Source organism: Alexandromys fortis, unplaced genomic scaffold (assembly GCF_014885135.2).
Source record: "Alexandromys fortis isolate MF-2015 unplaced genomic scaffold, M_Fortis_MF-2015_v1.1 scaffold_22, whole genome shotgun sequence".
NCBI lineage: Eukaryota > Metazoa > Chordata > Mammalia > Rodentia > Cricetidae > Alexandromys > Alexandromys fortis.
The window spans coordinates 13,165,005-13,190,447 of NW_026067900.1; the positions used below are offsets into that span (position 1 = coordinate 13,165,005).

At 43.2% G+C, this 25,443-nt stretch overlaps 1 protein-coding gene across 3 annotated transcripts in view; it reads right to left on the minus strand.

The window, feature by feature from the left end:
* The window catches only part of Filip1 (filamin A interacting protein 1), a 150,188-nt gene that overhangs the window by 17,020 nt on the left and 107,725 nt on the right, over window positions 1-25,443 (minus strand). For all 3 annotated transcript variants that reach the window (XM_050126438.1, XM_050126433.1, XM_050126425.1), the window contains exon 5: window positions 1,224-4,029. In XM_050126438.1, the coding sequence (XP_049982395.1) occupies window positions 1,224-4,029 (2,806 nt within the window). The remainder of the gene's footprint in view (window positions 1-1,223; window positions 4,030-25,443) is intronic.

Below are 25,443 nucleotides of genomic sequence, written 5' to 3' on the forward strand. Positions count from 1 at the left end.
CCAAAAAAAAAAAAAAAAAAAAAAACAGAAACAAAATTCGTGGACCATCATCATTTAGGCCTTGAATAAATCTTACTTGTGTGTAAGGGTTAGGCGGTAGTTAGAGGGTAAGATTTTCAATCTGAACTTCGAAATGGGGAGAAGATGCCACAGCAAAAGAGTCTGCTCTTAAATACAATAATTTACTCCTCCACGATATGTTTACAAAGCGCAAAGACACAAGACCTCACCCAGTGGAGCTATGCTTTGTCCTGCTGAGAAGCCAGTCAGCAGCCTTGGAGGAGGCTAATGCTGAGTGCTGTTTGACTCCAGCGGAGCCAGTCACTAGATGCTTTGCTGCCGAAACAATGGCCGGGTTGCACTGTAGAGTCTGCCTTGATTCTGTGCACAGAGAATTAGTGTAAACGATTCCAAGGATATGGGAAGATGGCTCATAGCTCATGTATTTAAATCATGAGTTCACTTTTGAGAGATTTCCATATAAGCTAGAGAATGTGCTCTGGAGCTAAGAATCACAATTTCTAGCCTGTTATGTTGAATTAATATTAAAGAGGTACGTGCTGTTGTATAAGAAATTTGTCGTTTCCCCTCCCCCCGCCCCCCGCAGGACTTCCACAACACAGGATCTCCACAACAGCAGAAGCCAGAGGCCTGACCCATGCCTCTAACTTGCAATGAACACTTGCAAGTACAGATGAATGGACTAAAGGGTAGACTGTATGACCAGGCCACATATCAGCTTCCAAGACAAGATTCTTCTCCCTCTCTCTCTTGTTTGGTTTTGATTTTTCTTTTAAGTTTGGTTTTGTTTGGGGCTGGAGGTTGCAAGGGCAGAGGGCACCTGTGAGGGGGCGGGGAGATGAGTGGGATCAGAATAGGTGATGTGAAATGTACTAAGAATCAATCTTTTTTTTTAAAAAAAAAAATCTCTTACATTCTAAGAAATTAGAACTTTTGCTGGACCTCACAACCAGAGTTAATAATACACCTTGAGGTCTCTGAGTCTACTGTGTACTCAGTTTATTTAATGTAGTTTTAAGAGAACAATGTAACAATCAATTTTACTTGCCTCAGATTTCCCATGTAACCACTGTTTTCCACCTAAGCTAAGGCATAGCTGTAATCTTAAATTATGTATTCTGCCCCCTCCTCCCACCCTTCCATTCTTCCCCCCACTACTCTCCAACTTGCTTGCGCTCTGCCCTGGGTCCTCCCCTACTCACCACCGACTGGGTTCCTCGGGTGGAGGACGTTGTGACCGGGGTTATAGTTATAGTGCTGGTCACTTTGCTAGCACCGGATCGTGAAGAGAGGTGGTTCCTGGGAGAGCGGAGGACCGTGCCAGTAGCGACTTCCTTCTCTGCTGTCACATTGACAGGCCTGACGGTGATAACTGGACTCCCGCCTTCAGCGACAGGCCCCGGGGATCGTTTGAACTGAGAACCCAGGTGAATGTGAATTTTGTTGTCTTCCGTGGTGATGATATTGGCATTGGAGTTGTACTTCCGCACGGGGGTTGGAACAGTTTGTTTTTCTGGGGTGACTTTGAGGATAGTCCTTCCCACGGGCACTTCCTGGGATTCAGGAGAGACAGCGATTTCAGGGGGAGCTGCGGACGTTGACACCGTCATGATCTGGATTGGAGACGCGGGCCTGTCTGCAAATGCACCCTTTCCACCTTCCGGGCTCTTCTCTCTGGAAATAGTAGTAATCGTGACAGGGGACATGGCTCGTTCTGGGCCGAGAGTAGGATCTGCACTTTTGGGCTTTTGCGACATGACATTGGGTGATGGAATAATGGTGATCCTTGGTTTCTGATTGCCTAAGGTAGGAATGACGGTGGTACTAGAGAAAAACTCTTCAGACGTGGGGCTTGTGATCTCCAGGGTTGCAGTGCTGTTCTCATGGTCCGGTGTCACACGGATGTGCAGGGGCTGGCCCTGCTTTGGTGCTAGGACTAGCTCCCCGGGGTGCCCTGCACCTGGGTTCGACCGAGGCCCTTTCTCCTGTGGGGTAGAGGGGCCGTTTTCTCTTTTTCTCATCCAAGGAATCCAGGACTTCCTCATGGTGAGCTCGTTCGCTGCAGGGGGATACCTGTCGAGGACCGAGGATCGTTCCATGGGTTTCTTCAGGCCCACCTGTCGAAGATTACTCATGATGTGGTTTTCTTCCTGGAAGGATTTGCGAATGAACACAGCCGGGGTCTCCTCCTCCGCAGCGTCTCCGCACATCGCCTCGGTCTGCACTCCGGTGGAGGCCACCGGCACGTCCACCATCCTCCTGCCGTTCCCGCTGGGCCTGAGAGCGCGGCTGTAGCGCTTGGAGAGCTCCAACTCTTTGGTCAGATTGAGAACCTCCCGCCCCATGTTCTTGTTCTTATTTTCTTCTTCCATAAATCTTTGCTGAAGGACCGAGTAGTCGACTTGGAGCTGCGACAGCTGGTCTTCTTTGTTCATCAGTTCGTGGATCTTCTCCTTGAGAGCCTGCACCTCCGCCTGCAAATCCCGACTTTTAGCCTCCTCCAGCCGAAACCTGTGCCGCAGCTCGGCCTCCTGGCTCACGGCCTCTCCTTTCTCTGTCGCCTTGTTCTTGGCCATTTGGTGCTTGATTTCCTCTAGCTGCTGGGAGAGGAGGTTTGCCTTATCCTGCTCGGTTCTGAACTTCTGCTCCAGCTGGTCATACTCATCTTCAGTCTTCATCAAGTCCCCTTCTACCACCTCCAACTGCTGGAGACGCTTCTTCAGTCTCTCGATTTCAAGCGTGAGTTCCCGGATCTTGTTGTCTTCGGGGCAGGTGAACTCAGGCCCCTTGCACAACCTACCTCGGCTGATTTCCCTTCCTATCTCCTCGATGCCATCCAGCCGCTTCTGCAGCAAGTCGACACTGCAGCTCAACTCACAGGACTTCTCCTCTTCACTTCTCAGCTTACCCATCAGTTCGTCTCGCTCTTTGGTCAGAGTGGACACCTTTTCCTCCATTTCCGACTTGAGTTTTAAAAGCTTCTTGCTTTCCTCGATTAGTTTTTCCGTGACGTCCATGACCTTTCCCTGCTCCACCTTGAAGTTTTTGTTCAAGCCGTCCACTTTCCTCTCTTCTTGCTTTATCTTTTCCATCATGCTCTTCCTCTCGTCCACCAGCATCACCGTGAAGGACTTCAGCTTCGTGAGGTCGTCCTTGAGGCTTAGCTCAGCCTTCTCCAGCCTGCTTTCCGAGCACTCGAGTTCCTTCACTCGACTCTTGACCACCTCCAGCTCGTTCAGCAGGTCTTTGGTGAGGTTCTTCTCTTTCTCCAGGTTCAGATGGAGCTGGGTACATTCCGACTTACTCCTGCTGAAGGCTTCCTCCAGCTTCTCCAGTTCAGACATCCTCTTCTGCAGCTTCTCCACTTCCAGTCGGAGCTCCTTGCTGTGATGCTCCTCCTCCTGGAGCTTCTTCTTCAGCTCCCTGCACTGGGCCTCCGTCTTTGTGATCTCTTCGTCTTTGCCCTCCATCTCAAGCACACGCTTCCGCAGGCTTTCCACTTCGGCCATGAGGCTGGAGTTCCCACACTCCCCTTTGGCAATTTTATCCCTCAGCTCCTGGAGCTCTTCCTCTGCCTTCTGAAGATTTTTATTGGTCTCTTCCAGTTCCTCGATCCTTTGAGATAAGCCCACCAGCTTGAGTCGAAGTTGTCTGTTGTGAGACTCTTGGTTAGCCAGTTTGGCATTCATCTCTTCGTGCTCCTGGGAAAACCTCGAGGCCTTGTGTTCAAAGTCCGCTTCCAACTTGAGCAGTTTCTGGCGGTCCTCTTTGGATTTGTAGGTGATGGCTTTGAGCTTCTCTTCCTCCTCCCTCAGCTTCTGAGTGAGGTCCTGGACTTTCTGACTCTGCAGGCCCAGCTGCTCAATGTGCATCTGCCTCTCGTCCACCAGCACGAGCGCGAAGGACTTCAGTTTCACAAGCTCGTCTCGCAGTTTGTTGAGCCGCTTAGCATTTTCTTTTTCTTTGCGGGCTTGGTAAGCCTTTTCTTGTTCAAGGAGCTTTTTCAACCTAGAAGCCAAAACATAAGCTCTATGTTAAGAGAGGAATCAGCAAATAGATAAAGTCTTAGCTGAAAGAAAAGCAAAAACAAGAATGCTGCACCATGGTCCCTTATTACTTCAGAAGAGTATTACGTACCAATGGCTTTCGGGAAAACTAGCGAGAAGCCAGGACAGTAGTTACCCTTGGCGAGAGGCAGTGACTACTAGGGGACATGAGAAGGGCTCAGAGGGCGGTAGGTTCTGTTTTATGACTTATTTTCTGGATTGCTTCATTTTTAACATTTCATAAGCTGAACACGTGATATGAGTACCTTAGATTGGGCAACAATAATGACTTTATATAGTGCTTTCTGTGTTCCGGGAACTAGTGTGTACTTAATCGTAACAGGAACCCTACGAGAAAAGTACTGCTTCTTCACCTTCCTGTGGTGAGTGCTGAGCGGGATATGGGTGCCCATGTGACCTGCCACAGACATACGGAGTGGATGGCAGTGCAGGAACTCAGCCACCAGGCCCCCAGAAGCCTTACTTATCTCTCCCACACCATCTAACTTCAAGGGAGAAATCTACTTGAAAAAAAGAGGTCAGAAAAGAACCTACAAGTCTTTTTATTTTGAACTTTTGAATGTAACTATACAAGCCAGGCATGGTGGCACATGTCTTTAATCCCAGCACTCAAGAGGGAGAGGCAGGTGGATCTCTGAGTTGTTCGAGATCAGCCTGGTCAACAGAGAGAGTTCCAAGACTCCTAAGACTACACAGAGAGATCCTATCCCCTATCCCAAAACAAACAAGCAAACAAACAAACAAAAGAACAAACCTTCCCCTGCCAAAAACTACCCAATTCTCATTTTATTCTCATCTTCTAGAAAGAAGGCAAAGCATTGCTTTCTGAAACAAGTGATGCTCTACTCAAGCGTCTCCACTGACACCAAAATCGGCAAAGGTTTGATCAGTCTTGTGATTTAAACACTTTTTAAATTGATGATTAAGTAGAGAAGAAATCTAACTGATGACAGAAGCAAAAATGTGGCAGCCACAGGAATTATATTTTGTAGGTATGAAATAATGCTTTCTCCATGTCGTTTATGTATAGCCTTAAAAAGGAAGAGATGTTTGTCATTCTTGAGTTGGTCAGTTTGTGTGTCTTTTTGAGTCTATGTGTGCATAAACACGTACACAGAGGCATCAGACTTCTTAGAACTGTGTGGTTGCAGGTATTCATTCTGCACCCAGCTTGGTATGTGGGTCCTGGGATCCAAACCCCAGTCTTCATGGCTGCACAAAAAAATGCTCTAAACTGCTGAACCATCTTCTCCAAATCTTAATGTTTTGTTAATGGTTATAGCTGAATAACCATAAAAACAGAGTTAATATTAAATTCAATATCCATAAGTCAATGTACAAATACTCTTCAGTAATATTATGTTTATAAGAGATACAAATTATAAACCACTAGCATGTTTTTAAGTATTCCATCAATGTATTTTGTAGCTTTATTATTTAGAATGCTTTATTTCATGTTTATGACAAGGTCAGCTGTCATCGAAGTATATAAAAATGTCTCATGTTGCCTGCCTTGCACAATAAGTGTTTGGGCATATTATAAAAACTACTTAAAATAAATTTAATTGTCACATAATTCCTACAGAAATTGTTTTGATGATGTCTAAGTTTTTTATGAAATTTATAGAGCAGTATTTTTTCTGTTTAAAACAAAAAGAAAGCTTGCATTTAAATCCCACACATTGCCCTGAGTGACACCATAGCAGCGTCACCCTTGAAGTGAGTAAGGCATGAGTAAAAGGGCATTTGTTGGTCATTTACTGTTACTACTTAGGGGAATGGAATGGCTGAACTATGATAGACAGCAAAGCTTGTGTAGTAACCTAAGGCACAAGTAGGTGAACACAGGGCGAAAATGAAGAGAAAGAAATTGACTTTTCCAGGCGCAGCTGGGGAGCAATGCTGACAAGAAAACTTCTTCTAGGGAAGTAAGGGTTGAGGTCCTAGGGAATTGCTAAGTCTTACCACAGTTCAGGAAAGTTCACTAATATTCACTGCAGTCTCTACCTTTCAATAGTTAACTCAACAAAGAAAGAAGGATGGATGATGATAGATAGATATGTAGATAGATAGAGAGATAGATAGGTAGGTAGATAGATAGATAGATAGATAGATAGATAGATAGATAGATAGATAGATAGATATCAATGAATGAAAAGTGCTTGCTGCCAACCCTGATGAGCTGAGTTCAATCCCCAGAATCTACAAGGTAGAAAAAAACAAAAACAAAAAAATTCCTAAAACTTGTCATTTGGCACACAAGCATGTGCAAGTGCGCATACATACACATAAAGAATGTAATAAAAATGTAAAACGTAGGTGACTTAGAGTTACACGTATGATAGGGCATGGATAGATAGAGTACGGAAAGGTTAAATATGCAATGTGTTGAATTATTTTACTTAATTTTCATTTTGAACGTAATTATACCATTTTTATAAATAAGAGACATTATTGAACTTAAAGACATAGAATCAGGAAGGGCAGGTTGAGATCTGGACTAGATCTGTTTGAGCAATCACTGTGCTTTAATAGCAATACTATTAGAGAGATGCTTTCTGGAGAGATCAAACTAACAAGACTTTATTCGGGTTAGCTTTGCCCTGAATGGTTCAATCTATCCTGTAATTGTCAAAAATCTTTTTGGATTGTTTTCTTCACTTAACACTTATGCTTATACCTTGCATTATGTCAATGGAAAAAAAATTCACCCCAATCATTAATAGAAAGTAAGGTCAATGCACATGGCCTGCCAAATGCTCTCAGCATCTTCCCCTGCTGGCATCCATACATTTACTAGTATGGAGACTGTCATTCAGTTATCTGTCGTATCCACTGGACTGTTCATTCTTTGTCTCCTCTGAGTTCACAGTCTCCTCCTATGAATATTTCTCATGTCAAACTTTCCAGATATTTGCACCCAAAGTTTAAAGGCAGTTTTTATTCTTCTCTTTCTCTTATACCTCCACATTTATTTTCTCGGTAAGTGTTATCATTTCCATCTTCAAAATAGGCCCCAAATCCAACTACTTTCCAACTCTGCCATTCTTTTTTCTCTCAATCAAGTCACTATTCGCTTTTAGCTGGATTGTTGCAACATCCTCTAATCTGACTCTGAGTTCCCCTTGAGCTTGTCCTCCCTTGAGCTTTTCTGTTTCCAGAAGCTGGCGTGATTTCAAAGGGGCAGGAGAGAGATAGAAGGAGAGAGAGAAAGAGAGAGAACAAACTAGATCGTACCACTCTGCTTGGAAAAAGAAGGAAAAAAAGGAAGTGGAAAGAGTACAGCAAGATCAGTTATTTATTGTGTGTGTGTATAAAGACATATACATGTGTGAGAGAGTGTGCTCTCACTTAATAGTCTCCTTCAATTAAAGCCTTTGTTTTCCTTCAGAGTGATAGCCACGTTGATAAAAGAATCAATGATAGCATACTATTGTTAATAAATAACTATATGACACATATCTCCAGTCCCTGCTGAAATAAGGGATGCAGGTAACTCTTACCAATGTCTCTCAGAAAGGAAACTGCCAGACATTGTATCAATACATGCACATCACATATGAAATGTTCTTATCGAGAAAGTAGAGGCTGGATTGTATCAGGCTCCTATAACTAATTAACAGGTTACCAGAAAGGTTATTTTTTTTAATACTTATTTATTTATTATGTATACAATATTCTGTCTATATGTATGCCTGCAGGCCAGAAGAGGGCACCAGACCTCATTACAGATGGTTGTGAGCCACCATGTGGTTGCTGGGAATTAAACTCAGGACCTTTGGAAGAGCAGGCAATGCTCTTAACCACTGAGCCATCTCTCCAGCTCCTACCAGAAAGGTTAGAGCAAAAAACTGCTAAATGACGTCATGGTGATGAATCTAAAACATTGGCAATTTATGCAATAAGGAACCCAGTTTCTTCAATAAATAAATCTCAACATAAAAAACTACCTGAGAGTAAGCTACAGGTAAAAATAAAATTAAAATCATTTCAATCTATTATTGTGTGAGATTTTGTTTGTATTCTGCGAATAAAGCTTGGTTGGAGTAGGGGTGGAACTAGTCACTAGTTAGCAATAGGGGTCTGGAGAACTATACAGAGACAGGAAGTAATAAGGGCAGAGAGAGACTTGGGCCCTTTGAGACTGAGGAACAGAGAAAGGAGGCAACTGATGGCTGCTCCTGATTCTCCGATTGTCCAGGTCTTTACCCCGACATCTGACTCCTGATTTTTTATTGATTAGGATTAATTAGGTTAATGCTTCAATCAATGATTATCTATAGATTCAAATAAATTTACAAGATATACCAATAAAATCTTTCATATTCATATTTAGACTTCATTTTGAATGAGACAATTGAAAATTTTGTGTTGTTGAGGAATTAGCAAATTTGAAATTTGATTACAGATTTTAAATAATATCTTTCAGAACATTCATCTTGCCAAAATACATATTGAAATATTTATGAGTGAAGACATAAATTAATGTGAGATTTGTATCAAAACATTCTAAGAGAGGAGGAATAGATAGAAGCAAGCTGGTGGCAAATTCATTGATGAAACTAAACAAAGGGTACACTAGTGACTTTATCTTTGAAAATATTTGAAACTTTACAAATGGAAATTTTTAATTCTTCTTTGAATTTTTAACTTCTCTAGTTCCCCAAGTCTCAGTTCCTTTCATTTCTGATATTTTAGCCTTCCTTATAGTATCAGGGTACTCTGATATCTGTGGTTATGATTCTTCCATTCTTCCCCAGTTTACAAAATTAAATTTGTTAGGAATTTTTAAAAATTTTTATTTGATAATCTAACTCGTGTTTTTATTCCTTCTGTTTTGATCCACATGTATTTGTGAACTATCTCTTTTTTTAAAGTCTAAGGACATACTCTTATAAGGAATAATAGAGGGGTAAGGTCCAGCTCCATGTTTGAGTCTTTTAATAAGCACAGTTTTGAAGCAGTTACTAGTTTATGTCCCTTCTGATGTAGGGACCTGCATACGCCCTCACTTTTACCTGGAAATAAGTGATGTACGGTTTCATGGATTTCCCCCACCTCACTTTTTTTGATGCTCCCACTTTTCAACCATTTCCCCAAACGTATTGGTGTTAATCCCAAGCAGCAATTGTCTCCTTGTGTCCTTAAGAAGGTATCTTTCGCCAGCATCCCCAATGTGAACTGTTGATGTCACTGAAGTCACCAGGGCTTGTTCTTGGTCACATCATGCTAATTCCCACTTTTCTCAGCACATCACTTTTGCTCCTCCTCACCCCCAACTCCCTCGCTCTATCTGTCTCTTCAAAAGAAAGGATGGGTTCAAACTAGCAAGGGCTTGATAGTAATCACAAGAGTCAAGCTTGCATGCAATTTGAAGTCTTTAGTCACAATGCATTTTTTCCCAACTAGAGAACAGTCCACAGCTAAGCAGCTTGTTTTCGTGATGGGACATGACTTTATGAAATGATTGAGGAATAATAACTTCTTTTTAATAAATCACCCTACTTCTTCACGTCAGTGGCTATTATACTTATCCAGAATTAACCTAATACCCTCAATGTGCTGCAGAGATGCTGGATGAGGGAGAGGGGGGCGAGGCAGGGTTATGCAGCTTCACAGTTAAGATTCTATCAGCATTTGATGTTGACTTTTTCTTCATCTTGGATTTGTGTTACTAAAATATTGTTTATCTTGATTACTGATTCTCTGGCAACTTCTCAAATTTTATACTAATGTGAGAATTTCTCTTGCCTCACACTAGACCTAGCTCTGATAACTGGGAGCTAGAGAGACATTTTGTATCTGTAAAGAAATTGTGGCTCTTTCATAATAGGACACAGCTTTTGGCTTTTATGAGTATATTAAGCTTACATTTTTTGCTTTGATGTGTATGTATGTGTGAGGGTGTGTGTATGGCATGCAAATGGAGGTCAGAGGACACATGGGGCTGGGGTTCTCTTGCCACCATGTAGGTCACAGGTACTGGACTCAAGTCATCAGGCATGGCAGGCAGCAAGTGCCCTTACCAGCTGTGTCTGTTCTGTCTTCCTTAGTAATGAGGATGTATTTATAACACCATTATATACTTTTCCTTCTTCCCTTCTGGTGAAGACCACCACAATTGTAAACCATCTTCTCTAAACCTTTGACTCTAGTCCACTGTAAAGAGACAAGGAATTCAGTGGCACAAAAATCAAGAGAAGAAAATTTAAAAGTCAACTTGTTTCTAGCAGCTTTTGTGACTTTTTCTCACTTCGCTACGGACAGTCCTGTAGTCACAGTCATGATTTTATATGGCCTGCAGGTTCCTGAGAAAGTTCTGCTGCTTTATCAAGAAATCTGGTCTGGTAAAAATAGTCTCCGGAGCCTATTTTAACCCCACCCATTTTCAAGCAAGCACATTTTACAGGTCACTCCTGCTGTCTGGGCCAAGACTAAACTTAACAAAGGGCTCTCCATACAACACCAACACCTGCACCAGCTCCTGGGACTTCACCATGGGTACCAACTCTCCTGGTTCAAACCAACTACAATCTGGTTTTGAAGGGCACATCTGCTCTCGTGTCTCGCTTATTCACCCATGCCTCTCCTGTGCATCCAGTGCATTCCCTGTCCCATGCTTTCTGACAGTTAATGACCCTTCCCATGGCCAGCCCCATTCATAGGGCTGGTAATAAAAATATTTTTCCCCCTAGCCACCTGCCTTCTCATCTCCCGCAAGAAACTGATGCCTGAGGTCTCCAGGACGTCAGTAAACCAGATGCCTCTCCAACCACACCTCTCCCTGAGCGTGAGCCCACCAACTCCAGACTCTCCCCTCTCCCATGTCACACCATGCCCGCAGGAAGTAGCCGATGCCCCCTTTATCCAAGGAGTCTGGGATGTTTGGGTGGGGCTTCAGCCCAGCCCCTGGCAAATATTTTGGAATGTTTGAGTGGAAAGTTCCATTTCAAGCCCTCTCCCCTGGGAGTTGCCTCAGTCCAGACTCCACCTCCGCCAAACAGTGACCCCACCCCAGAGAGGGACAAGACCACTCCCACAGGCTGTTTAAACTGTCCCCCCAGTGACAGAGCATGTGGTCTTTCAGGTTTTCCTTTCCCCTCTCCATGGTTTCCCAGAGGGCCACCCGGGAGTGCCGGCATCTATTAAACGTGGGCTTTTTCAAATTTGGCTTGATTTGGTCTGATTTGGATTACTGCGTCAGCGGAGAGGCTTATTTGGCGGGAAACACCTTACACCCCTCCTCTTCAGAATGTATTGCCATTGCACTTTTGAAAAACTTAAAATATTCAAAAATGGAGGTTCATCAAATACTTTCATAATTATATTAAGATTTACCTAGTTATTATTTTAGTCAATCTCGGGACAACTTGAAGGCTAATGGCGGGGGTGGATCAAAAGTCAAAATGCTAAAACTCTAAAATATCATCCTTAATTTTATATTGATTTTTGGCTATTCTTAATCCAGACAAGAAAGAAAGCTGAATCCATTTCAGCTTTCAGAAGGGTAGTCAGTTTTACAAGTGAAGGGAGCGGGAATTAAAGATCCAGGCAGGCTGGCAGGCGGGCCAGTGGTGAACCTAAGGTCTCCATCGCTGTTGAAGTTGGGAATCTGGTCACGTTCAGCACAGAGACAAAACTTTGCTAACAGTGGGGTTACACAGAAGCACCCTGACAGCGCAGACCATGCCATTCGTCTTCAGAATAAGTCATGTGAATCTAAAACAACACCGTGAAAACTAGACTCTCTTTTGAGACACAGCGCCCTCCAGCCCCAATGAGCACTGACTCTAAACTGTTTATTTTGATATGCTTTGCGGAAATCAATGTTCCTCAACATTTTGAAAAAAAAAAAAAAGCTAAAGCTGAACTTATTTTCATGGTTATTTAATACAATCCGAGCTTACTCCCATGCCGTGTTTACTTAAGTATCTGTTATCACTGCTGCTCTAAAGTGTTTCAGAACAGCTTTTAGAGTCTTTTTACATTCTACTCGCCGCCAGCTCTCACAAGACTTCACATTGCAGAGGGAAAGATCAGCGGCACAGGCAAAAAACCAGAACAACAATAACACTGGAAGCAACATTTAGCCTGAAATTAGCATAGAGTGTTTTGCTTTGTTTTTGCTTATCAAGAACTGTAAATTAGCAACTACACGCTCAGCAAGGCTTCTTGTACAAAGTGTTCAGGACACATCAGTTAAACTGACGGTAAAAAATAAGGGATTTCCCCCTCCATCAGAAAATCAGTGCTTCTCATACCACAACGCGGTGCATCCTGGTCCCGTTTCAGCCAAAGGTTCTGAAGCATCGGCAAAAGTCACAATAAATGTCATTTTCGAGGGTTGTCACCATCCACATTCAGTAAAAGCAGCAGCCGCAAACTAAAAGTCTGTTGTCCCTATAGCCCCTGTCAGTTGGTCAGGATGCTGCAAATGTCCCTGTCCAGCTTCTGAGGGGCTGTGCAGTAACTGTGAAGAAAAGGGGTTCGCTGCCAAGGAAAAGCGTGTGCTCTGAAGTGGCTGCATCGTTTAAGTCACAGCAGGTAGCTTTTTTTTTTTTTTTTTGCTTGTTTGCTTGTTTGTTTTTAGTACAAACAGGTACTAAAGGCTGCTCCCCAGCAGCAGGCCCTGCTCAGCCCCTTACTCCACAGGGAATTAACCATCACATTCCCGCCCTGTCATCAGAACAGAGCAAGGTGGATGCTGTGTAATAAAGCAGCTTGGAACCACTGGGCGATGACGTCATTCTTCCCATACACAGTTCATAATTGTGCAGATTTACTTTGGGGCTGTGAGAAGAAGGGGTGGGGCTGACCTGGGCTGGCACGGCGGGCCTCTTTGAAGTGGGAATTGTGTTCAACACGGAGCAAAATGCACTAGGGAGAAAGCTGAAGTTGAAGAGGAAGCACGTGAGGTAAAGAAATGATGTGTGTAAAATGCCCTCACTCTTTCAAATTGCTAAGCCATAGAGTTTACTCAGTACAGGCTGGTATCTGCATTGGGGAGGCTGAGAGATAAAGAATAATCAGGATTTTGATCTGAGCAATTAGAATACGGTCCTTGCAGAAATAGCCACTCCGAGAGGAATGGAGTTTAGCAAGTAGCCAACAGTTCTTTTTAGGACACATTGAGTTGGGAAAGCATATTTAGCATCCAAATGGTCTGTCAGCATGGACATATGGATACTTACTATAAATGCACAACTTTTAGTCTTACTTTAAACTTACCATTTAATAAATTAAACAAACATTGCTTCATTTAAAGACTAGCTTTTTTCTATAAATAGTGGCTGCTGTTCCTTTTGGAGACAAGGCCGCTGGACTACAGTTCCCAGCATCCCACCGAACTACAGATCCCAGCTCAATGGAAAGCCATGCATGCGCAGGACATTCTCCCAGACGCACCTGGATCCCCTTTAAAAACAGGGGGACGCCATAACTCGCCCCTTTTTCTTTTCATCTCTTCACCCCCGTCATTCACCTGTAGTCACCCCCCCCAATTGAAGTTCACCCACGTGAGACCGCCGTGTGTCTTGTGTTTTCTCTCCAACCCCACAGAAAGAACAACAGTGGCCTTTCTTAAACTTTTGAATACAGATTAACTGAAATCTGTGTTCTATAGTGTATGTGGATAGTATTCATGGGATTTTGGTTCTCCAGACTGAGTCTTAAGTGGGTCAAAAATGGTCCTAACTTTTCAGAGTGCTAAATCTGAAGACAAAGCATTGTCTGGCTTCCCCTGGGCTTCATGGCGGAACAGATGGCACAAAGTCAAGTCTTCTCAGGATTGCTCTTATTCCAGCTGATCATGGAAGCAGGTGATACAACGGACAGAACTTCCCAAGCATTTGTGAGAAAGACCTAGCTTAGCTTAGCTTATGGCAACCAGGGAGTTTGTGTGTGGCTGGTCACTTGCCAGCATACTGTGTTTCATCTCAAGTTCTGCTCTGTATTGTGAGGGGTGGATGCAGAGAGGTGCCAGATAGAGTGAGCATGCAAGAACAGGATCACAGGACGATAGTCTGGAGGTGAAGTTTTCAGTAGAGGTAGAGAAGTCTTCCTCCAGGATCTCCTCCTGGAAGTCTAGAGATGCATTATGCATTTCACGCAAACATGTTGGTACATGCAACTATGCCTCTTTCTTTGAGACAAATACAACCCCAAACTCCTATGAGTTACAAATATCAGGAGTTATCAGACAAACCAAAAAGCAGTGGAGAACTGAGCAAATTAGGAAGTCCTGGAGGGAGGGACAGGGTATATAGTCCAGGGCATGAAGTCAGAACACTTGCATGATTAGAGCACAGAATTTGGTGACATTGTAAGAAATGATGAAGGCTAAGGATAGCCAAATGCTGTCCCCTATAACTCCCATATTAGATGTGGAAGAGCCATAGACCTTTCTTCTCCAGATCAGGTTAGTGTGTTTTCTTACTCATTTAAGGAGAGGCTAAAACTAAAACTGAGCTGTCATCCCAGCACATGGAAGGTGGAGATGACAGGCAGCAGAAAGAATGGGCACCTTTTCCTCTATTTTCTAAGAGCACACTTTTCCTTTGTGTTGTAGGAAGGAATCTGCAGGTCACACTGTTAACAATTCATTCTGAGTTAGCCCTTCACGGAGACATGGCCCGGGAAGAAAGTGATGATGCTCAGAAGCCTTGGGAACCTGTGACCCTACCACAGACAGTGATGCTCAGAAGCCTTGGGAACCTGTGAACCTACCACAGACAGTGATGCTCAGAAGCCTTGGGAACCTGTGACCCTACCACAGACAGTGATGCTCAGAAGCCTTGGGAACCTGTGACCCTACCACAGGGAGAGAGGGTCATGAGGAAAAGTGCAGGCACCGGCATGGAGAAAAACATCAATACCAAAACTGGAGTCTGCGGGGACAGGCAAGGCCAACGCCAGCACTCCAGTTACACAGGCCGGATGAACAGGGGTTTGGGGTCACCCTTGGCTACATACTGAGTTCAAAGCCAGTTTGGGCAACATGGAGTCCTGCCTCACAAAACAGAAAAAATTGTTGAATTAGGTATGGCCGAGCATGTCTGCAATCCTGGGACTTGGAAGGTGGAAGCAAAGGACCATCAAAGGTTCAAGGCATTCCTCAGCTACAAAAGTTGGAGACCAGGCTGGGATATGTGAGACCCTGTCTCAAAATAAGCAATCAAGTAAACAATAAACAAAGCAAAAAGGTAAGCATTTAGCAGATTCTTACTATGCATACAGGAGCTATACAGAAACAGGAAGTAAATCTTTATATACAGTATTTCCAAACTTGAGGGGAAGCAGTTAAGACTAAAAGTTGACCTCTAGTTGCGTTGCAGCTGGAGCTCTAACGCAGCCTCTGGATATTATTTAACTAGTGTCTAGGAGCTCACATCCAAGAACCAAACATGTTGTGCACTGAGCGTGAAGACCCAACCTTTGATTCATCTTTCCTGTTCAAACCTTTCACCAACACAAAGCACTTTCCAAACACAAGCGTTCCTGGAAGAGGAGACTGCACACTTGGTTAAGGAGCCAGAGGGGAGAAAACTGCACACACTTGAAAGACCCCTGTCCAAATTGCCGTTCCCTCTCGGTACAGGATGTGTAATGCCAATCTGAGGGCCTTCTTCCTCCCTGAACAACGGGCAGCAATGGAAATGCGATGGAGTCCTCACTGCAGCCCTAACACACAGCACGGCTTCCCCAGCCTTTCCTGAGCTCTTTCTAGGCGTATGGAGTGTAAAGCACACTGACCTGGTCTTCTAATGGTGGCAGCTGGCTGTCAGCTCAGAGCAACACGCCAGAGCTTGCCATCCAACAGAGTGATGCAACGTAATTCCTTTTTAATATCTGATTTTATCCACAGTGCTGAAAGACAACATCCACTCAAAATTATGTCTGTGGCCAAAGGCTGCAATTTGCCACCTTGAAGTCGGTTGTTTCTGAGATTTGAATCCTTGTTCTCTGTCTGGGACTTAGCCATCTTGCTAATGCTTCAGTTAATTTAAAAAAAATATTGAAAGCTGGTTTTGTGCTCTTGGACGTAAAACTTGTCAGATAGATCTTTACATCCAACTTTACAACTGCCTGTAGTACAGAATATATGTCTAGATCAAACATCAGAAAGCAAGTTGGTAGGAAGTGGTATTCGAGGTTGGCGTTCCAACATCTGGGTAGCCACTGAGGCTGTAATCACAAACGGAAACTGTAGAGTACCATCATTTATTTTATGTATATGAGTCCTCTGTCTGCACATACGCCTTTATTCCAGAAGAGGGCATCAGATCCCTCTGTAGATGGCTGTGAACAACCATGTGGACGCTGGGAATGGGACTCAGAACCTCTGAAACAGCAGTCAGTGCTTTTAGCCACTGAGCTATCTCTCCAGCCCTCCTGATGACTTTCACTGAATGACTGTAAAACCTCATCTGCTCCAGCTCCTGAGGGCTTGCTGATTAACCAGAAAATAGACTTCCGTTTTTATTTGCATATTTTCATTGTAATATTCAAATCAACCTTTGAACCTAGACATTAGAAAGTGAGCCTGTACTAGACTTTGCAAGTAAGCAAATTTGTATCTGGACGCCGGGAATTAATATGCAAATCTGTGGATCATGTGTGCATTATTGGTGCAGCTCCCAACATCAGGATTTCTTTTCTTCATTTTTTCCACCATTTAAAGCAGTTTGTTTTCATGCAGCTGTTGGAAAAAGAATTTATTCTCTACATTATTGTAATAGTCAGACCAACTTGTGCTTATCCATAATTCTTTTCAAGATTCAAAGAATCTCCCGTCATTTCTTTTTTATTTATTATTGTTTAAGCATAAGAAACTACAGAAATATAATAAAAATTTACAGCCTTGGCAACCTTATTGTGGCAGCTTTCTTCCAACTGATACTTAAAAGTTACCACATATTAAATTTTTCATAAAATTCTGTGGCTAAAAATCAAAATACTGCTTTTTTTTTGCTTGCTTTCCAGCTATATTTTTTACAATTATGTTTTATTTCTCTAATGTAGTTTTTATTACATAGGGTTTATCTGTCTTTTGGAAAGTTACAAAGTAAATGCTATGTTTTCCATGGACAATAACCAAAACTGTTCTATGGTTATTTCTTATGAGAAGAAAAGGCAGAGCAGGCCAGAGGGAAATAGCCCTGTCTACAACACGCTCAGCTGTTCCCTGTGTTCACATCTACACAGTTTGAACTACACGCAGAAGACAAGGGGGCAACAGCCTTTAATTCCAACCACCTTTGTCAACTGATTTTGAACAAGTACACAGATTTCCATGGCTTTTCTGATCCTTTGCATTGCCTTCAAAGTATCTAAAGATAAAGTGTCATCTGTGGCTTCTCCAACTGTTTGTTGTAAGTTTTCCATTTCTTTGAGTCCATCTATGATTAAATTAAAAAAAATACGTTCAAGCAAGAGTTTACTTTTTTTAAAAGCTAAAATTAGATTTATATTTTCATTTTATGTGTGAATGTCATGCCCACATGTGATGTATCTCTGCATGTCATGTGCATGCTTGGTGACAAAGGAGGTAAGGAGAAGTCATTGGATCCCTCTGGAACCACCTTATGGGTGCTGGGAAGCAAACCTGGGTCCTCTGCAACGGCAACAAGTGCTCTTTACCAAGACTTCACTTTTTTTGGATACTCTGCATTGTCTTCAAGATATCTAAGTTTGATACAATGTAAATTCCAATTTCCAGAAACTTACATAGTTTTCCTTCAAGTGTTTAATATAAAAAGACAAGTAGAAGAAATGGCTACTCGGGGGTATACTTCAGTCACTTGATGTCGCTAACACCTGGCATTTTACTCCATCTCTCCACTCTTGGAGGGAGAACCACACGTCACCAGGTCCTCTTTGCGCTTAACTGTGGATTTTGTCCTCTTTCCCCTCCGGAATTCATATGTCAAAGCTCTAATCCCTGATCTGACTGCTTTTAGAGATACAGTTTCGAGGAGGAAATGAAGTCGGTCAGAAAGGAGGGGTCCTAATCCGACCTCCTACAAAATGATTCACATTTCTCTCTCTACTTTCCGCCCCATCTCTGCCCTTTAACTAAGAAAGCACTCAGTGAGGAGGCAGCCATCTTGAAGCAAGCAAAAGGAACTCCATCAAACCCAATCATTCTAGAATGCTGATTTCAGATTTCCAGGCTATAGAACTTTGAGAAAATAAATGGCTGTTGTTTAAGCCATCCAGTCTAAAGTATCTGTTATGAAAATACACACACACTAAGGCATCTTTGAACCCCATCTAAGAATATATATAGGTTAAAAGACTCGGTTATTACCACTCAGCAGTACTTTCTGACAGAACATAGGCAAATAATGATGTCAAAACTATTATGATGAGCATTTTTAGAATATACTCCAAAGTGAATTAGTACAGGAAACTGTCTCCATGGCTGGCAAATATGCCCAGGCTGCATGTCCACTGCATCCTAAGCCTGGTGAGGTTATTCTTGACTCCTACATTCCCATGTTCCAGTAGGATGCTGCTGGTTAGTTCCACTTTGCCTTTCCAGCTTGTCTTCTGTTGTTTTACTTTGTCTTTTCTTTCACAATGCCTCCAGAGACCCCCACAGAGGGCTAGGTGGTCACTATCAAGCACAGTACATTATTTAGTGGGGGTCTCATGCCAGGACACGGCATAGACCCTAGTTTCTCTTGTGTCTACGTCATCAACGATTCCAAACTAGACGCTTCAGAGATAAACTGGAGTCGATGTTGAAACATGGGAATGTATTACTACAGAGCCTTTCCTTTGCTAGAAGGAAAGAAGGAAGGAGGAAGGAAAGGACAGAAGGCAGGAAGGAGGGAGGGGGGTGTGATGACAGAAGAAAGAAGGGAGAGAGGCAAGGAGAGGAGAAGTGACATCATTCTGGCCCACTCTCTAATAGAGGCAAACAGTCTGCACTGAACTTGAATTTTCCATGGAAGTCAAAGCAAGTTCTCTGCAGCCAGCGGTCCCTATGAGTAAACGTCATGAACTGAAGTACTGGGTCTACTTCATTTTGTTATATTCTGGCTCAGAAGGCATTTGAGTTGGAGACTTTTGTGACCTTTATCTAGATAACTGTCCACTTATCCATCTGGTTATATCAGAGTTTACTAGGAAAAAATAAAAATAAAATAAAATAAAAAACATCCTCTTGAAAAATACAACTTCTAAATATTTCTTGGCCTCTTTGGTGAAAGAGCAACTTAGTGTTTTGGGAGCTATTTGGTATTATCCCAAATGATAGCCTAATGAAAGGAAACAACCCTCAAAGTTTGACTGAAAACGAGTGCTTCTGTAAATATGACCAATTCACATGACTGAGTTCTTGTTCGCTATTGCACACATTTAAATTTCAGGTATCATTTGCTTCTCCTAGAGTTCTTGCAGAGTAAGGACACTGACATTTTTCATGATTTATTAGACCCTGAAACAATGAAGTGCATTCTTGTCCAATTTTCTCTTAAGCCCTCTCCTTCAATGCTGTTCAACAAGAAGACATAAAAGTTCACTAGGTGTCAGGAGCCATTTCCTCCCAAAATTGGCAGAGCCTATCCCACACCCAATTATCTGTTAATAGAGAGCTATCTGTTAGTGGAACCCGCCCCACATTCTAACTATCTAGAGAACTAGGTGTGTCAACTTGTGACTTCCTGACTGAGGAATCATGACCTGACCGATCGTAACCTCCTGGTCAACGACCTCGCCACCAGCTGGAACCACCGCTGCAAGATTCCTTCCTGCCCATGCCCCTGCCCCCCAAATTCCTCATCCTATATAAGCTGCAACTATGACTCTAATAAATAGAGGCTCTGACAAACCTAGCATGGCCTCCTTCCTCTCTCCCGCCCATGTCTTTCAGATAGCGCCTCTTCGGGACCCTGGAATTACTGACCAGCCAGGTGGGTTACAACCCCTAGACTAACTAACCTGCCAAGGCGGTCTACAAGTAGGTAGAGAAGGGCAAATGGATGTGGGAGAAGAGGGAGGAGGGGCGAATATGATCAAAATGCAGTGAATGGAATTCTCAAAGAACTAATTTAAAAAATGAAAGAAGAAAGGAAGGGAAGAGTGGGGAGAGGGAGAGAGAGAGAGAGAGAGAGAGAGAGAGAGAGAGAGAGAGAGAGAGAAAGGAGTTTAAATATGATGACAGGTTGGGGCTGTAGTTCCATGGTGGAGAGCCTGCCTTGAATATGTCAGGTACTGATTTCTACCGGAAAGGGAAACAAAGTCCAAATACGTTGACCCTAAATCTCTCTTTGCCAGGGTAAGTCCTATAATCTAGAAAACATTTTTATCGCCCTTCTCGGCAGTAAAAGACAACCACAGCTGAAATTTAGACCAGCACAGACTACCCCACAGATCAGCAGGAAAGTGCCCACCCTCACGCTCAGTTAAAGGGGCTTCTCCACTCAGGTCCCTCCTCTGGGTACTCCCTACTACACAGGTGAAAGAGTTTCTTTTGAGATTCTGATTTATACAGTTATTCAAAACAATGAACATGTACTTGGAAACCTTGCTGCAATATTACGTGATGATGTCATTATTTATGTTGTTCCCAGCTGAGCCTGTAAAATCCAAAAGCTTTATAACCTGTGTTGAAAAGGATAGATTTAGACAGCATCCACACACACGTTTTGATGTAACTGTATTCTAGCCTGACATTCGTGCAGCAGCCCTGGTGACACTTAGGATTATAATCGCAAGCCATGGAGCTCAGACAGAGGATAAAGTACAAACTCTAGAGGTGATATCATCTGCTCAGAATTATGCTCTCAAAGATCAAGGCCAAACACATGGGCCAATCTGAATAACGTATATTGTTTAAGCAAGAAATCCTTCTTTACCCAATCTTAGTTAATGCAACAAGATACTTTCATCTTTTTTTTACTAAAATTCCAAACTAAACTGTACCTTTTTCTTGTTGTTTTCTCTTTCCAACTTGGGACCTTTATGTGTAGAGGTAAATAAATATGCAATGTATGGTGATAATAAACTATGACCAATCTTTTAACATAATAAAGAAGCACAGAACAACTTAATGTCCATTTGCAGTAATTAATTTTAGAACTCTTATATTGTATGAATTGAGCAATTCTTGAAATGTGAAAAATAATTTCTGCACATATTGTCTTTACACTCAAAAGGCAATGACAAGACGATGGTTTAGGAGGCTTTATTTAGCCCTCCCATAAACATAAAGCTTCACTACATAATCATTCCCAGCATATACCCTAAGTAAAATACTGTATATACTTGGTTGTGATATTTTATAAATAAAACTTGCCTGAAGACCAGAATGCAAAACAGACTCACTAGTCAGCCATATTGGCTAGGCAGTGGTGACACACACCTTTAATGCCAGCAGCCACACTAGTTAGCCACAGAAGCCGGGTGCACACCTTTAATCTCAACATTGGAGAGGAACATAAAGGAGGATGAGACAGGAACTTGCTCTTTTTCAGTCTGAAGATTTCGTAGCGGTAAGAGCTCCCTAGTGGCTTGATTGCTGGGAGTAAAGGTGTGTGCCACCACTGTCTGACCTGTATGGCTAACTAGTGTGGCTGTTTTGTATTCCAGTCTCAGGAAAGAAGGATGAAAACTCATAGAGAGAGAGGCTGAAGAACAAGAAGAGGGAGGACAGAGATATGAAGAGAAAGGCTGGGGGGGCCAAAGAGGCAGGGCTACAACATGGGCAACCCGATATCCTGTCAGCTCTCCAGAAGATCTAAACACAAATGCTTGTTTCAAAAGGACTGACCAGGAGCCTTTTGGTCATGTGGTTTCCAAACCTCATGTTTCCACTGCCAGATAGCCAGTCACGCTTCAAATGCGAGAGGAATTCAGAGTGCCAGTCTAAGCTCTGAGGAGCCTACTGGGTGTTTAATAAGGTACAAGTGCACTGTGCTTCAGTCAGTAAAGAGTTATAGACCAAAGCAAACTAAAATCCCTAACAAATTCTTCCCTGACATGCAAAAGCTGGGTGACATTCCCCAGTGATCTCAGCTGATGACAATGTGGAAGGCTTGTCACGATTTCTAATATTACCTGACTCCTTATACTGCACACACACATAGTACCTTACTCAGCAGAGGCGACCCTTTATTAACCGGCCCAGAAAGACAAGAAGGAGAACTGTCCTTCTGCTGGCGAATAAACAAGCCTGAGGCTGTAGACGGAGCATGGCAGAGCTCTCCATCAAGCCATAGTTTTCTGGTTACTCTCACAGCACAGAACGTAGCCAAGCAGAGAAGAAACAGCAGAGGCGGTTCTCCCATCCGCACAGCCAGATTAAACTCACTCTAAGTGTACTGGCGCGGCTACAGGCAGTCGGCTTTAACAGAGAAATCACAGGGAGGACGGACAGACAGTTGGTTCTAAACAGTTTACAAAGTGCTCAAAAGTAATTTATATCGGTGCTCTAAAGTTATTTGAAATGCTTCATTTCCGATTGGTGTCGTAGATCACATCCTGGGTTTTGTATTTTGCTAGGCCAGTGTTCTTCCATAGGTTTCCCCACCCACCCACCCACCACCTCTGTCATCGCATGTACATACCCATCAATTTCAGACATTTTAAAGAGTTAGCAGCAAACGTGTTGCTATGTTTCTCCTGACAATACTCCTACAGAAAGCATCGAACCAGATGACTGTTATAGGTACATGAATTTATATTGTGTTTAGAACCTGGTTTGTGATACTTGTTCCGGTTTGGATTTTTTAACCACGCACATGAGTGTTTCATTTGCACACGTGTGGAGCGTGTACTGTGTTCAGTGCCTGCGGAGGCCAGAAGAGGGCAAAGGAAACCCTGCAGGTGGTTCTGAGCCATGGGTGCTGGAAACTGAACTAGGGTCCCTTATAAGAGCAGTAAGTGCTTTTAACCTTGGAGCCATCTCTCTGGCTCCTGGGTAGTAGTATCTCAGATAGCCCAAGATATCCTCTAATTTACTATGTAGCCAAGGCTAGCCTCTACCTCTCTAATGCTGGGAGGCCAGCGAGCTGGGGGAGGAAGATCTCTTTGCCCTAGCAGGGCTTCCCATATGCCGCACTTTGGACACATGGGACTTTGTTCGCTGGGCCCTATAACTCAGAGACTGGGGGAAAGGGATTATTCTCCCAGGAAAGGCCAAACCAGCTCGCCTGTTTAAACGGGCAGCCATCCAGCTTTGGCTTACTCCATTTAAATGGACCACAAAGAAGCTATAAATTAGGAGTGCAGGACACAAAATTTCATTGTTTTCTTTCATTTTCTTCCTCCCCAGGAAGTTCTGCACCCAGGAAGAGGTAACATTGCCAGTTACATTTTTTAAAAGTCTTTATAAATGCAACCGGTTCTGTATCATTCATTGACTTTGGTTGGCTACTGAGGCAAGGTTTCATGTAGCACAGCCCGACCTTGGACGTGTTCTGTTGCTGAGGCTGGCCCTGATTCTTCTGCCTCTACCAAAGGCTGGCATTATGGGCGGTTCAGTGCCAGTAGTTTCAAACACTGTAGAAGTCCAAGAAGCAACCATGTGGGTGAAGGACAGGAGAAAAATAACTTAAAAGAGTGAGTCCAACAACTAAATAGAAAGCCTTACTAATGGAGGCAGTGGGGGGAGGGTCCTCTGCTTCCTGTGTGGCAGCCTCTGGTTTGAGGAAACAGTGTTACCAGAATGGGTGTGAGAGCGCAGAGGAAGCCATGAATGGGTGAAGTCTAGGGAATGTGTATTGCTGACCCGGGGAGAGCCACGTCTAGGACCCCAGTGCCTCAGCCCTAGAGGAGTGTCAGCCTTCCCTGGGGAGGCTCAGAGGGATAAGAAAACCTTCCTCCTGGGCACTGCGGGACACTGATGTGTTTCTACAAAAACTGGCAAGGGCAGCTTCCTCCTCCTGGATGTTTACAGCGTTAAACTAGCTGCCCGCGGAGCAACTCCTACAGAGACTCACTGGCCCTCCCTGGGCTGCACAGAATGAACACGCAAAGGTTCCAGGTTGTAGCAGTGGTAGGTGCTGGTCCATCCGCGTGCACCACCCCCAGCTAATCAGTTTTTCTGTGTGTGTCTGTGATTTCTTCATTCCCTCACTTCCCCCAATCAGGGCTCTAGGACCCCAGTCCGGTGAATCATGGTAGAACACACTCAGTTTTTGTTTGGTTTCTTAAAGTTTTAGAGTGTACAGCCTAGGGCTGGAGAGATGGCTCAGCAGTTAGGAGTAATTGTTGCTTTTGTAGAAGATGAGGGTTTGCTTTACAGCACCCACATAGCAGCTCACAACCATCTGCAACTCAAGATCCAGTGGCCCTCTTCTGACTTCCCCAGGGACTCCAGGCATGCATGTGGTAACACACATACATGTAGGCAAACCACTCATACATATATAGTAAAAAAAAAAAAAAGCATGTGATGTTTTAAAAGTTAAAAAAGTAGTTATTTGGGGGCTGGAGAGATGGCTCAGAGGGTAAGAGCATTGCCTGCTCTTCCAAAGGCCCTGAGTTCAGTTCCCAGCAACCACATGGTGGCTCACAACCATCTGTAATGAGGTCTGGTGCCCTCTTTCAGGCTGCAGGCATACACACAGACAGAATATTGTATACATAATAAATAAATATTAAAAAAGTAGTCATTTATATATACTCAATATTAAGATGTTCTACATTGGTCTTAATGGGGAAGTTTCACTTATAATTAACAGTAAGAATTTACCTTTCTGAAAAATTGATTTCAACCCCGAAGGGAAATTTTACATTATTTCAATAATGTAAATTATTTTAATTCATATTATAGTCAATGTGTAATAAAGCTTTCAAATGAAGGGGCTTTCTTTTCAGCTTTGTGATTTTCAGGGTCTAAACATCCTGGTGAGAATGCTGCACCATGTTTATGTGCACCCTAAGCACAGTCATGTGATAATGTCAGGTAAGTCTCCCTACCCCCATAACAACACCTGCCTAAGTGTCACATGATCACCTCAATAACTATACAAAAAGCCTTTGACAATATCTAATATGTCTTCCTGGTAAAAGTTCTTGAGCAGTGGTTCTCAACCGTTCTAATGCCGTGACCCTTTCCTCAAGTTGTGGTGACCCAAACCACAAAAGTATTTCATGGCTACTTCATAACTGTAATTTTGCTACTGCTATGAATTGTAATGTAAATATCTGATATGCAGGATATCTGATATGCTACACCTGTGGGGCTGTGATCCACAGGCTGAGGATTGCTCTCGCAGAGAATGTCAAGCTAGAGTGAACATAACTCAACATAATAAAAACTGTATATGAGAAGCCCACAGCCAATACCATCACAACTGGAGAAAAACGTGAAGCAACCCCACTGAAGTCAGTAATGAGACAGCGC